The 14755-nt window shown below is 36.9% G+C and overlaps 1 protein-coding gene across 1 annotated transcript; it reads right to left on the bottom strand.

The window, feature by feature from the left end:
- Positions 1-2095: 2095 nt before the first annotated feature.
- LOC121265838 lies at positions 2096-3754 on the bottom strand. Its single transcript, XM_041169506.1, has 2 exons — positions 3518-3754; positions 2096-2659 (listed from the first exon to the last, which is right to left on the bottom strand). Exons 1-2 carry the CDS (start codon positions 3752-3754, stop codon positions 2096-2098), a joined length of 801 nt encoding a protein of 266 aa, XP_041025440.1.
- Positions 3755-14755: the final 11001 nt, after the last annotated feature.

The following is a 14755-nucleotide window of genomic DNA, read 5'->3' as shown; positions in this document are numbered from 1 at the left end:
GAGTGTTTTTTGACAACCCTTTTACATATACCCTTATTATTACATGTGATGCATGAATGGAATTTAAATTGTAATAGACATTCCATTGAGAAAAGGGCAAGGTACGATTCCCTTGACGATGAAGTATTGTGCATGAGTAATGCTACATGTAGTCGTAGATTACGCAAGCGCCGTGCAGTCGCTTTGAAAAAAAGTGGAGTCCACTATTAAAAAAATTATTATTTTTTTGTGTAGGTCTCTTATTTATTCACTTTTTTCAATATGATTACACGACGCTTACACATTCACAACTGTAACTATCATTTCTCATTGTGCATTCCAGCTCTTGTACCCCAATGACTTGGTCAAATTCAATGAAACAATAAGACACGCAATGGAATATACATGGAAATTTTGTGAATAGAAGTAAGATTTGAAAAAGTTGAATTGTTTTTTTATTTTTATTTGAAATGCTGGAAAAGTTGTAATAATTAGTTTCGAAAAGTTGCAATGATTAATTTAAAATTATTTGTATTTGAGTGATGTTTATGAATGAAATAAGATGAGATGCAATGAAATAGAATGAGAAATACTTCCAAACATCCCCTATGAGTCACAATGAATCGAAAAACTTTAGGCAGAAGGCTGATACATCCCATTGCTTAGTGATCTCATGAAGGTCATAACTTTTTTTCTGTAAAAATTATTTGTAAGCTTTTTCTTTTTTCTTTTTTAAATGTAAGTGAGTGATCTCATAATAATGAAAAATATTAATGGTATACTTTTATTATAGAAAAACTCTTAAAAAAAGTTAATATATATACAAATCATGTGCTTACAAAAATTTCAGACTTGGGCTTCACACTTCTAAGATAAAAATGTGATTTTTTGGGGACGGGGTATTGTGTGAGAAATGTGTTTATATTGGTGTTTGGAAATCAAAATAAAGAAGTGAAAAGAAGCAGCAAAGAACCTTTTTTTCTCTCTCTAAGAAAATTATTGACCTTCAAGAACATATCAGCTGCAAAAGATGAGTTGGATATCTCATCCTAAAAAAAAAAAAAAAATCCCACGAATCAATTTCTGAAAACGTCTAATGGAATTAGTATCGGAATTAAAGAGAAAAAATCTAGTAACTGAAATTCACAAAGATTAAAATTTGTTAGCCTCCTCGATTTTGTTGAATTATTGGTCGCAAAGTATACCAACTTCTTCTCCTAAAAAATATGTATTAGAAAGAAATAAAATCAACGAGAAATTTCGAAATTTTAGAACAACTTAAGAGAGAGATATATAGGTGGCCTGAAGTGGTTGAAGGATACCCAAATGTAGCTGTGAGTGGGTTTGGGCATGCTTCACAAATTCTCTCATCAACTGTGGTTTGCATTGGGAGTGCTTCAAATCTCTACATTTTCGATTCAAGCGTCCCATTGTCCACCTGAGGTAAAGGTTCTGAAAAAGTTCTCACCGTTACTTTCAAGCTGCTTTATAATTACCCATAGCTATCACAAAATGTTTGAAGGAAAATGCTGCATCCATCGACGATGCAGCACGATAAAATTCATCATTTTATTTTATTTTTTTACATATTAATTAAGTAAATATTTTTAAATAATGTTGTGAATTTTTTTTTTAAATTGTTTTTAAGAGAATTAGATAAATACATGAAAAAAAGAAAAATAAAATAAAAAGGGAAATGACCTTATCGGTAGGTAGTGTCGGGACCCACTCTCGGTGGCCCTAGCATTGCCCTTTTATAAAGAAAAATGCTAGTATGACTCGTAAATGTATCTACCAAATGTGTCATGGCCACTCATATATTTTAATTTTTTTTTAATATTTAAGGAAGTGACTATTAGTGAATTTATATTTTTTTATTATTTTTTCTTAATAATCAACGATGTTTAAAAAATACTTAAAAGAAAAAGAAAAAAAGAAAGAAAATCATTTGCACTTTGTGCATGTTTGGGGTGCACACCAATGTGCACCCTAGCATTATCCTTTATAAAAATAAGCTTATAGACGGTGCGACTCATGTTAGTTCATATATCTAATGTATGTTATAACATATATCTTTTTTTTTTTTTTTTTTTTTGAAAATAAACTATTTCATTCATCATAGTAGTTGCTTGATACAAGGGGGACAGTCCTCAATCATTATGCAATCCTCTTGGCAACTAAGAGCAATTTTTGCCAAGTGATGTGCAATTACATTAACTTCCTTATGGACGTGTAAGACAGACCAAGAGAGGAACTTAGAAAGCAAAATCTTAATATCTCTAACGACAAGGCCAGAATCACTCCAACTATCTTCCTTGATTTGGATTGCCTTTACCACCAGCAAGGAGTCACCTTCGAGTATGACATGCTGAAAACCCAGATCTACACAGAAGGAAGAGTCTCTTCGAGTTGCTATGGCCTCACCAAGAAGTGGATCCGGGAACAGGTCCATCGAAGAACATAAGGATGCCATAACAGCTCCTTCTGAGTTCCTAACAATTACACCAATCCCCACCCTTGAATTGATTTTATCAATGGCAGCATCCCAGTTGGCTTTGAACATATCTAATGGTGGAGCAATCCATCTATTAACTCTAGCAGCTTGGGTTACTTTCTGTTGAGTACCATTCTCAATCCACAATTTAATAGAACTCAGTTCTGATTGGATAAGATTTGATAACTGATAAGGGGATTGGAATTGCTATTCAAAGAGCCAATTATTCCTCCTACTCTAAATGATTTTTGCAGTAACAGCAAATTCTATGCATTCCAATGGAGAAAAGTGATCCAATAAAAATGATAGAATATCTTTAAAAGATCCTTCATGCAGGCTTGATTTCTGAATTCTTTTTGAACTCATAGACCATACATCCATTGAAGCACCACAAGACCAAATAGCATAAGAGACTGATTATGGGTTTAAAGAGCAGATTGGACAGAGGGGTGAATCTACTATCTTTCTTTTATGCAAATTCAGCTTAGTGGGAAGGGACTCACAAGCAGCTCTCCAGAGGAAAGATTTTATTGCTTGAGGTGCTTGGATACCCCAAACTTTGTTCCAAAATCTCGAGCTTGAACTTTGAGCTGAAGATTGCCCCACTCTGTCTTCTATCAAAGAGCCTTGAAGGTGATAAGCACTCCTTACAGAAAATTTTCCATTGCTCGAGCACCTCCATGTCAGCATATCTTGACTCCTGCAAGGGCTAATAGGGATCTGGCTAATTAATTTTGCTTTAGAGACAAAGAATATGTTATAAATGAGAGATAGATCCCACTGCATGGTAACTAGGTTAATGAGCTCAGCAACTTGGGCTTCAGCCTCTAGAATATGGATAGGAGATTGCACTTTAAAAGTAGATGGGCATGGCAGCCATTGATCCTGCCAAATTTTGATTTTTCTTCCATTACCAACTTTCCAAATCAAACCTGCCTTAATTACTGGTCTGGCTAGAAGGAAACTCTTCCACACATAGGAATCTTGAGGTCTTGATTTGGTTGATAGAAAATCCGAGGTAGGGAAGTATTTAGCTTTGAGAACCTGAGCTACAAGGGAATGAGGGTTCTGTATGATCCTCCAACCTTGTTTCGCCAGTAAAGCTAAATTAAAATGTTCAAAGTCCCTAAATCCCAAACCCCCTTTCTGCTTGGATTTCCCTAGTTTCTGCCAGCTCAGCCAATGTATTTTGGACCTGTGGTTGCTTTGACCCCACCAGAAGGATTGTAGGAGCTGATTGAGTTTTCTAAGAATTGCTTTAGGGAGTTTGAATATCCCCATACTATAAGTTGGGATTGATTGCAGCACAGATTTAAGGAGGGTCTCCTTCCCAGCTTGGGACAGCAGGTTGCTCTTCCAATTAGTAATCTTGGCTTTGACCCTATCAAGTATTGAATGAAAGGCCTTTATTCTGTTCCTTCCCACATATGATGGTAACCCCAAATATTTATCAAAGGATCCTAAAGCCTTGATTCCTGACTGTTGAAGGATTGCTTATTGGACCTCAACTTTGGTGTTCCTGCTGAAGAAGATGGAGGTTTTTCAAGGTTAAGTCTCTGACCCGAAACTTTTTCATAACTGCTTAATACCTGTTGTAGTCTACACCATTCATCTGGATTAGATCTGCAAAATACCAAGCTGTCATCTGCGAAGAAAAGGTGGTTCACATGAAAGGATCCTCGAGCAGCTGGAATCCCAGAGATAATTCCCTGCATCTCAGCTTGATTTAAGCTATGGCTGAGAAATTCAGAACAGATGATGAATAGGTAGGGAGATAAAGGATCTCCCTGCCTAATGCCTCTGGAAGGAGTAAATTCTGCTTGGGGTACACCATTAACAAGGATAGAGTAGTTGACAGTGGTAACACACTGCATCACCAAGTCTACCCATTCACTTTCAAAGCCCATTTTCCTCATAATTTTACTCAAAAAATCCCATTCCACTCGATCATATGCTTTGCTCATGTCGAGCTTAGAGGCCATATAGCCATTATGCTTCCCTTTTAGCCTTGATTGCATGGAATGCAGCAACTCATATGCAACAATTACATTATCTGAGATCAATCTTTCTGACACAAAAGCACTTTGGGTGAGTGAAATGAGATTAGGTAAAATCAGTTTGAGCCTGTTTGCAATTACTTTAGAGATGATTTTGTAGAAGACATTGCAGAGACTGATTGGTCTGTAATCTAAAGCAGATTGTGGGCACTTCTTCTTAGGGATCAAGGATATAAAAGTTTGATTAATATCTTTAAAGCCCTGTCTGGTTTGTAACACTTCTAAGACTGCATCTGTCACTTCCTTGCCTATTGATGACCAGTGTTGATGGTAAAAAGCAGCTGGAAATCCATCTGGACCAGGAGATTCGAGGGGATTCATGTTTTTAATTGCAAATTCCACTTCCTGTTCAGAGAAAGGACTAGCAAGGGAGCAATTCATTTCTGTAGTAACTGAGGGAGGGAAATTATTCAAGGCTGCCTCGATGTTGCTTGGTTTAGAGGAAGAGAAAAGGCTTTGGTAATATTCTTGGAAGGTCCTTGCAATCTCATCCTTATTGAAGGTCACAATTCCATTACCATTTTTTATATGTTTGATTCTGTTCATCTGTTTCCTTTGAGATGCACACTTATGGAAGTATTTAGTGTTCCTGTCTCCATCCTTAAGCCACCGTTGTTTTGCTCTTTGCCTCCATTTCAGATCTTCTTCTTCGAGATACCCATCTATCTCATTTTGAAGAACATTGATTTGACTATTAAACTGGCCAGCATTGGATTCTTGTAAAATTCTCAATTGTTCTCTCTTGTAGTTTAGAAGCCTCTTCTGTTGTCTAAATGCCTCCTTACTCCAAATCTTGAGTTTATCCCTGCATGCCTTCAATCCACCTCGAGTATCATCAAGTTTGGAAGCCTGATGTGGTTTCTGTATCCATGTAGCTTTAATAAGTTCAGTGCACCATTCTCTTTTACCCCAAGCCACTTCATATCTGAATATTCTGTGAATAGAGGATTCATCTTGAGCAGAATTTGAGCGATGAATAGACAAGGGGTTGTGGTCAGAGCATTGTACTGGAAGAACTAGGACCTGATTAGAGTCAAAGAGGTTAAGCCATTCAACATTGGATAGGGCTCTATCCAATCGACATTTAGTGAATTCAATCCCCTCCCTTTTATTGCACCAAGTAAATTTTGATCCTTCGAAACCAATATCCATAAGTCCACAGTCTGATAAGGCCAGTCTAAAATCTTCCATTTGCTTAAAGGGGCGTATGTTGGAGCCAAAGTACTCCTCTTGGAATATAACCTCGTTAAAGTCCCCCATGCATAACCAGGGGTTATGAATTCTGGAATGGATCAGCCTGAGAAGATCCCAACTAATACTTCTTTTAGTAGTAGAAGGCTGTCCATAAAAGCCTGTTACAGTCCACTTCTTACTTGGAGTGTTAGAAGATGAAGAGATAGAGATATGATGATGAGAATATGTATCTAGTTCAGCTTCAATATCTCATTTCCAAAAGATGGCAATACCCCCACTTCTTCCAATACTGTCAACAGAAAAGCAATGGTCGAATCTAAGTCTGTCTCGAATAAGTTCTATTTTTTTTCTTCTACATTTTGTTTCACATAGGAATACAACATCCGGGCACTTTTCCTTCACCATGAGGTGGAGCTCCCGAACTGTCCGAGGGTTCCCAAGCCCTCGTCAGTTCCATGCTAAGTGTTTCATGAGGCTTGGCAGGGCTAGAAACCAGCCACTGCCAACTGAGCTTGTTTAGCTCTCTTTCTTGTCATGATAATCCCCTGAGTTTCTGCAACAAGCCTTTTCCTTACTATAGGGTCACTAGATTCATCCATAACCGAATCAATTGGCCTTTGGTTACCTCTAGGTCTCATCTCTCTAGCCCTCCTTTTCCACTTTCTTTTAATACCAATAGCAGTAGCAGTTTTAACAGTAGAGTTCTGAGAATGTGAGCTACCCTGAGTCAAGTCTCGAGTAGGGAACGATGCATCTAGATCAGTGTGATACAGAGAGGGATCCAGGATGGGTTTGACACCTTTTAAGACCAAAGTGTCCTTAGGAAGCCTACTAGCCAAGTGGGAGTTCTCAAGGCTATCAGAGTTTACCTGGATAGAAGGGACAAGATGGACTTTTGTATTGTCCCAGTTGCCCTTTACGTGAAGAGGTCCCAAAGGTTGGTGGTTGTCAGAGCTCCCAAGATCAGCATGGTCAGCGCCTACTATGGGACTGCTGGTGACGTTTTGACCCATCCCATCATCTTCATACCTGCTGCCTTCACTCTTGTTTTGGTGCCAACTCCCTGTATTTTCACATTCACCATCTCTCTTACTGAAAATAGGAAAGTTCCTCAACTGTGTGCTAGCTCGCAACCAAGAGCCAAACTGAGGTATTGAGCCTTCACAAGCAAAATCTCTCCTAGAAGGATTAGGACAAGACAAGCCCGTATGTTTAATGGCTCCACATTGAAAGCAAAATAATGGGAGTCTCTCATACTTAAATGGAATCCAAAAACGTTTTCCTCCCATGTTAATGAACTTGCCCCTAGTGAGAGGCTTACAAATATCGAGTAAGACTCTAACTCTAAGAAAATGGCCCCAGGCCATACCACTAGCATCCACATCAACTGATAAAACAGTTCCATCCGCTGCACCAACCTTTTCACCCATGGTTTTGTTCATTCCTGCAAAAGGCAAGTCATGAAGCTGAATCCAGAATGGTTCCTCCTTAAACTCTATGTCCTTTGGAGCCACACAGCCTTCACAATCAAACAAGCAAACCAAGGCCCTGTCAAAAGACCAAGGTCTTCCCAAAAGTATACGTTTCCTTTTCCATGTGGTTCTGGACCTCGATCAAAAACCTGTTGGTTCCAAGGTGTTTGAAGGAAACCTGACCTTCTACTTTCCAAGCTTTACTAATGGTATTTCGAAACGCTCCTCTATTCATTTCCTTCTCTGCAACGATGAGAGCAGCCAGATAATTCCTACTTTTTGCTATAGAGTTAAGAACTTCATCATTTGGAATGATGACTTCCTCCTTCTCTTCTTCAGTAAGTCTCAAACCTTCATAAAGGTTAGACAAATCTTCAGCCATACCGTAACACTATGCTTTACTTCACAGGATCTCACAACCGAAACTCTCTTCAGACAAAGTCCAAGAGGGGGCCTCTACGTTCAGAGAACAGTAGAGAGAAAACTCCACCTTTCCACGAAAGAGGAGGAAAACTTTACATTTAATTGTCTAGCACATGTTGTTATAACATATATCTAATACATTATATATAACATATATCTAATGTATGTTATAAAAAATTATGTCAGTTTATAAATCAAGAAAGTATATTTGTTGTTACAGATTGTACAAGTATCGTGCATTCATTTTGAAAAAAAAAATGAATAAATATGAAATTTATGAAAAAATTAGTTTTTAATTGTGGATCTCACTCTTTTTTCAAAGAGAGCACGGAACGCTTACATAACTTATAATTGTATCTAGCATTACTCTTTTATTTTAACATTTGTACAAACTCTGCCCTATCATGCTCATATACGCGCACCACATGCTTTGATCCCAACTGCTGTGCATCCACGATTTTTTCCCAAAAATGATAATTCAAGGTTTGTCTACTAGAGTTTTTATATGAATGGTCAGGTAGCAATAACTCAATAAGAACCTTCTAGTATATCATCATTTAGCATATTTACTACTTGATTTTAGTTCTTAATTCGATTTGTCTACTATAAGTTTTTATATATATTATATTGAACACTTGTACGGCCACCTACAATTTTAATACTTGAGTAAGGGCAGATACAATTAATTTCGAAATTGACAAGTTTCGCCCAAATTGTTTGTAAAAAAAATATAATATATATAATTATATACAAAATAATTTTATATTATATGATAAATTTCTAATTAATATAATATTAAATTTTAAAATCCCAGCTATATAAATAACTATATATTATCAATATAGTCTATAATACAATTAGAATATATATTAGAATACTACAATATATTATTATTATATTATTATATACTATAATATATATAATATATAATATACCGAAAAAATCGGATCAAACTGGTAAAACTGGAAGTATCGGTTTAGGGGTGTAACCGGTGTGATAGTCGAAGGGGCATGCCCAAGCATTGTCTCTTGCCATGTTCTCAATAATCATGTATATGATTCGGCTGTTTCATTAACCAATAAAACACAACCAAACATTATGGTCTGATGATGATGATTAACTCCTGAAAACGGTACAAATGACATCTTATAAATGTTGGTCAGGTACGTGGCATCAAATGTGACACCCCCAAAATATTGGTATGCCGCTCTTGATCGAGCATCAGCCAAAAAACTTCTCATACACTCATTCTTATCAACTTGCATGGAGAATACAAACTCAGGTTTTTTCAGTTTTCGATCAAGAAAATAGGAATATAACTGTTCTTCAAATACTTTTCTCCTTTTGTTGCCCAAGTAATTATTCACATTGTAACACCCAGGCCCAATACGAAACTCATGTTCGAATTTTTTTTTATATGGATGAAAAACCCACTGACATTTTAACTAGTAATTTTGGGAATAGGTTACAGCCCAAAAATGTTTTTTTTTTTTTATTGATGGATTATGGACTTTTTATTAGGATAAAAGACAAGTTTGAGATTTTGCATACTATAATAAGGTGTTTGAGGACATTTAAGGTTTTAGAATTTTTTTAGGTATCAGGATATGATTTTGAAAATATTTGGTTTGAGCATTTGCAGACTCATGGTAGGTGGCCTACAAAATCTGAGGTTTTAGAGTTGTAGATTTTAAGAAATGATTAATTTTTTAAGGCATTTGAGGTCTTAGAATATGCTGGTGTCAAGGATCATGTTTTATAGAATTTGAGGTTGTAGATTTGGCAAGTGTTAAGAGTTAAATTCATGACTTTTGAGGTTTAATTTCTAAGGACGTATGTAAGTCTAAAGCGATGCTGGGTTTATTATTATAGAGGGTAATGAGAGCTTTATGAGTTTATTAAAGATATTGTTAGGATTGGGTATTTTTTTTAAAAGAAAAAAAAATGATGATTGTTTTTTTTGTGAAATATTTATTTGATATGTATTTGTTTTTATTGATACCTATATTTTGTTTTTCTTCTTTAAAACATTTAACCAAGCTTAAGCTCACACGATGGCAGCTCATCGCCGAGTTCAAAATCTTGAGGATTTGAATGAAAACAAAAATGAGCCAGGCTGCATATTCGAGCAATTTAATCGTACCCATTCTCCTACTTTTGATGGAAGAGAAAATTCAAACGCAGCAGAGGATTGGGTTCAAGACATGGAAGAAATATTTAGTGTCCTGGAGTGCACAGATCAGCAGAAAGTACGATTCACAACCTTTAAATTGATGGGGGAAGCTAAGAGGTGGTGGAATTCTGAGAAAGTCATCAGGGAATCTGAAAGAACAAGATTAGTTAGCTGGCCTCACTCTAAGTAGAATTTCTTTGATCGTTTCTTCCCTAAGGCGGATAAGAAAGCTAAAGTTCGAGAGTTCACCAACTTGGTGCAGGGGACCATGACTGTGCGTTAGTATACTGCAAGATTTGCGGAATTATTGCGTTTCGCCTCATACCTGATTCTTGATGAGGAGAAGAAGGCCAGAAAGTTTGAGGAGGGTTTGAATCACAAGATATATGAACGGGTGATGGTCCTACAGATTTAGAGTTTTTTGGAGTTAGTGCATAAGGCGATGTTGGTTGAGTAGAATTTTAAGAGAGGTGCTGAGTTGCAAGAACAGAGAAAGAGAGCTACTCCACAAGGATTACCTAGTATGGACCAAGGGCCATGGAAGAAGAGGAATGAGGGGACCAGTTCAAGTCAGAGACAGATGCAGGTAAATCAACCGAATAACTCCTGTAAGTTTTGTAACCGCACACGCACTGGAGAGTACAGAAGAGAAATGGGGGCATGTTTTCGATGTGGTAAGACTGGTCATTTCATCAGAGAATGCCCATTACTGTCAAACGACAAGAATAAGTCCAACGCACCTCCAGGTCCCCGACAGACAACACAGGGAAACAATCAACGTAAAATATGATTGGCTCGAGTGTTTGCACTGACATCTAAAGAAGTTGAGGACGACAACAATGCGATTACAGGTACCCCACTCTTTTTCTTCTTGAAAGCTTTCTGTTTTAGTTGAGTTGGGATTAATCATGCTTGCAAGGAACGTTTCTAGTTGTATATAGCTTAGAATATTTGATGGGAACCAAGGTGGGTCTAGTCTTAAAGATCCTTTGCAAGTTCCAGATGGGCTAATTACAAGATCAAGAGCTAAGAAGATCAAGGAAGCAATGCAAGGATTGGTGCAATCCACTTGGGATGAGTCTAGCAAGAACCAAATATTCAAGATGGGCTTTAGAGAAAGAGATCCAGTGATCATCCACATGATACAAGCTATGGAAGAGTGCAACATAAATTAGAGCCTATTATTATGATTATGTAATTGAAGGCCTTGGACTTATTTATTTTATTAAAGGGGCTTATTTTATTAGTTATAGGAATTAGTCTAGAATAATTGGGTTTGAGGATACTTAGCCCACATATGTCTAATTTCTTATGAACTAGGATTTTTTGGAAGGCCTTGTATTTTGGCCAAGGGCTTATTTGGAAAGTTACTTTTTAGGAACTAGAGTTTAAACAAGTACTGTAGCAAGTTACTGTGGCCGCGGTACTGTAGCCACAACACTATTCATCCAAAGGTATTTTTGGAAGATATGGCATTATTTTGGCTAGGGTTTTAATTAGGGTTTGGTTTAAATACTCTTTGTAACCTCATTTTAATCAGTTTATGAAATTTGATGAATTTATTCATTATGAGTTGAGTTTATCTCCTCTTGCTCTTGAATAAACTTTTGAACATATCAAAGGTAAATCACAACCTTTGTGGCGTTCCTCCTTGTAATCTGGGTTCTTGAAACGAGTTCTCATCGGGTCTAAATTATCCATCCATTGACTTGATTTTGGCTTTCTTGGGTGAGTTTTCAAATTGATTGTGGGTTCAAGGGATTTCATTTCTGCGGGTTCATATCATTTAGTATTCAGAACCAGATTTCCAATCAGGTCTGATTCTATCTTTTGCTTCTTGCATATTTAATTCTAGGGCTTCATTGTTCTAGGATTACAAAAAAAAAAAAGGTGGCTGCCGAATTTCATTGTTCTAGGGTTTGTTTTGGCTTAAATCTTTTGTTCTAGGGGCTGCCGTATATCACACTTATCCTAGGATTTTTGAGGTATTGTTAGGGTTTTCTCAATTTCTCTTGTTCTAGGGGCTGCCGTTTATCACACTTATCCTAGGGTTTTTGAGTTATTGTTAGGGTTTTTCTCAATTGCTTATTCTTGATTGTGATCAAATCAGTTGGTGAAAAGACAAGAAAAAAAAATTGTCCATAGAAAAAAAAAACGAAAGTTTTTCTTGAGCCTTATCATCAAAGAGGTTGCATACATCATTCTAGTTGGTATCTTGTCTTATAGTTACTGTTTCATTTGTATAATTTTCTTGATTCTCGTGTCATTTTTTATTCCTTCCGTATTTCTCTTCTTCTTGTTTCTTGTACCTAATTACTATTTGGGATAAAACAAGGTTGCATTGTCTTGATTGAGTTCAATTAGTTCTTAAAGAACTTGAGTGGGAAAACTCTTGAGGTAAGAGGTAAGAGAGAGTGAGACTACTATCGGATAAAAGGCCAATTAACAGTGAAACGCGAGTGGAGTGACATTATTTGAGTGTAAACACGTAAGGGAGTGTGTGAGGTTTTCTTTTTTACCACTAACATTCTTTTGTGCAGCACCTTACAATGTCTCACCGGAGTAGCTCATCACCAAGGGGGAGGGCAGATAACTCATCATTTGTGTTGCAAGCCATGCAACAACAGTTTGAGTGGTTGAACTTTGTGTTAGGTGAAGTGAGGGATAGGATGGATCATCAAGAAGCAGCGATTAGAAATTTGCAAGGTGGGAGAGATAGAAGGCGATGTTGGCCTAGGGTTGAAAATGGGCATGAGAATGGAGAGTATGGTGAGGATGAGGAAGACCTAATATCTAAAGTTGGATTGGGTAGACATAGAAGAGTTAGGCGTGAAAGAGAACTTGAGGGAAACCTAAAGGGTCGGGATGATGTAGATAGAGACCTTGGGAGCATCAAAATAAAAATACCATCTTTCCAAGGTAGAACTGACCCTGAGATTTATCTAGAGTGAGAGAAAAAAATAGAGTTGGTGTTTGATTGTCATAATTATTCTGAGGAGAAGAAAGTGAAGTTGGCAATAATTGAATTCACTGATTATGCTATTATTTTGGGGGATCAATTAGTGATCAATAGGAGGAGGAATTCTGAGAGGCTTGTAGAGACGTAGGGAGAGTTGAAAGCTTTCATGAGATGGAGATTTGTACCTAGCCACTACTATAGGGACCTTTACCAAAAGCTCCGAAATCTTACACAGGGGTCTAGGAGTGTGGAGGATTACCATAAGGAGATGGAGGTGGCTGTGATTAAGGCTAATGTAGTGGAGGATCGGGAGGCCACGATGGCTAGATTTTTTAATGGGTTGAATAGGGAAATAGCCAATGTAGTTGAGTTGCAACATTATGTGGAGGTAGAGAATATGGTGCACATGGCTATGAAGGTGGAGAGGCAATTAAAGAGAAATGGTACAGTAAGGTATACTTTGGTTTTTAGCACTCCTTGAAAACCAAAGTGGGACAAAAATGATTAAACTATAACAAAGGGGAAGACCGAACCATCTAAGAAAAAGAATGAGGGTAAGGCTGAAACCTCAAGAAAAAAAGATAATGAGTTGAAAAACAATTGTGAGGCCGAGAGTTTAAAAAAAGAGGAGAGTGAAAGAAAAAAAAGAAAGTGAAAAGGAAAAAGAGAATGAGAGGAAAAAAGAGAATGAGGCTGAAACATCAAGAGAAAGAGAGAGCGAAAAGAAAATAGAGAGGTGGCTGAGAGTCAAGAAAAAAGAGCAGAGGCACGAGAGGAAAAAGAAAAAGAGATTGCAAAGAGGAATGGAAAACCAAAAGTGAGTTTTTATGCTAAGGCAAGCTTTTATACTAACGAATTTAACGACCCTTTGCCTACTGTTGTTATTTCTTTGTTGCAGATATGAGGTCATGATTCCTGGCGGTGTTTTTAGTTGAATGCCACCTATTAAGGAGATAGAGCACTACATTGATTTTGTGCCAGGTGCAATAATCCCTACTCGACCTTTCTTTGAAGAACATAAGTCATTAACACAATTGAAGGGACAAGGTAAGTTGTTGACTAGAATGCATGCTAAGTGGGAGGACTGTATTGAGACTTTTCCTGATTAATCAAATACGCACATGGTGAGAAAAATTTTGTGGTTAATGCATTAGCAAAAAGGTATATCCTTATCTTTATTTAGATGCAAAGTTATTGAAATTTGAATATGATAAGAAATTGCATGCTAATGACGATGACTTTGCTAGTGTGTATGGAATATGTGAGAAAACATCGTTTGGTAAGTACTATAAACTAGATTGGTACTTGTTAGAGACAATAGATATTGTATGTCTACTAGTTTTATGCGTAAGTTGCTTGTGTGTGATAGATCTGATGGTTTGTTGGGTAACTTTGGTGTAAGAAAAACTTTTGATGCATTGCATGAACGTTTGTGGGAGTATCATTTGCCATTCATTAACATGTTGCATGAATGTTTGTGGAAGTATCATTTGTCATTCTTTAACGTGTTGTATGAACGTTTGTGAGAGTATTGCTTGCCATTCATTGAGAATGCATATAATTGGAGTGGTCATTTTGGTGTAAGAAAATGTTTAGGTGTGTTTCATGAACGTTTGTGGAAGTATCATTTGGCATTCATTGAATTGATACATGGACGTTTGCAGAAGTATCATTTGCCCTTATTAGAGTGTGCATATAATAAAACCTTGCATACTACTAGTTCTTATTCTCCTTTTGAAATTGTTTATAGTTTTAATCCACTTACTCCTTTAGCTTTGATGATTTTGCTTGTTGATGACAGAAGTAGCTTGGATGAACCTTTTAAAATTCCTGAGAGAATTAATGAAAATGCATTTAAAGTAGATCTTCCAGGTAAGTATCATGTTTATGCTCTTTTCAATGTTACTAACCTTTTTCCCGTTGATGCAGATGGAGATTTGAGGTCGAATCCTGGAGAGGGGGAATGATGGGAACCAAGGTGGGCCTAGTCTTAAAGATACTTTG

The sequence above is a fragment of the Juglans microcarpa x Juglans regia genome, chromosome 5D, assembly GCF_004785595.1.
Source record: "Juglans microcarpa x Juglans regia isolate MS1-56 chromosome 5D, Jm3101_v1.0, whole genome shotgun sequence".
NCBI classification, from domain to species: Eukaryota; Viridiplantae; Streptophyta; class Magnoliopsida; order Fagales; family Juglandaceae; genus Juglans; species Juglans microcarpa x Juglans regia.
Note: the sequence above shows the minus strand (reverse complement) of the source record. Positions and strands in the feature narration are given on the sequence as shown.

What these genes read in the sequence shown, in the direction of transcription:
- LOC121265838 (XM_041169506.1), bottom strand. Translation starts at nt 3,754, where the DNA reads ATGGGGATATTCAAACTCCCTAAAGCAATTCTTAGAAAACTCAATCAG. An exon ending in CTCATTCCCTTGTAGCTCAG is followed by an intron (nt 2,660 to 3,517) that starts GTTCTCAAAGCT and finishes TCCCCTTATCAG; the next exon opens with TTATCAAATCTTATCCAATC.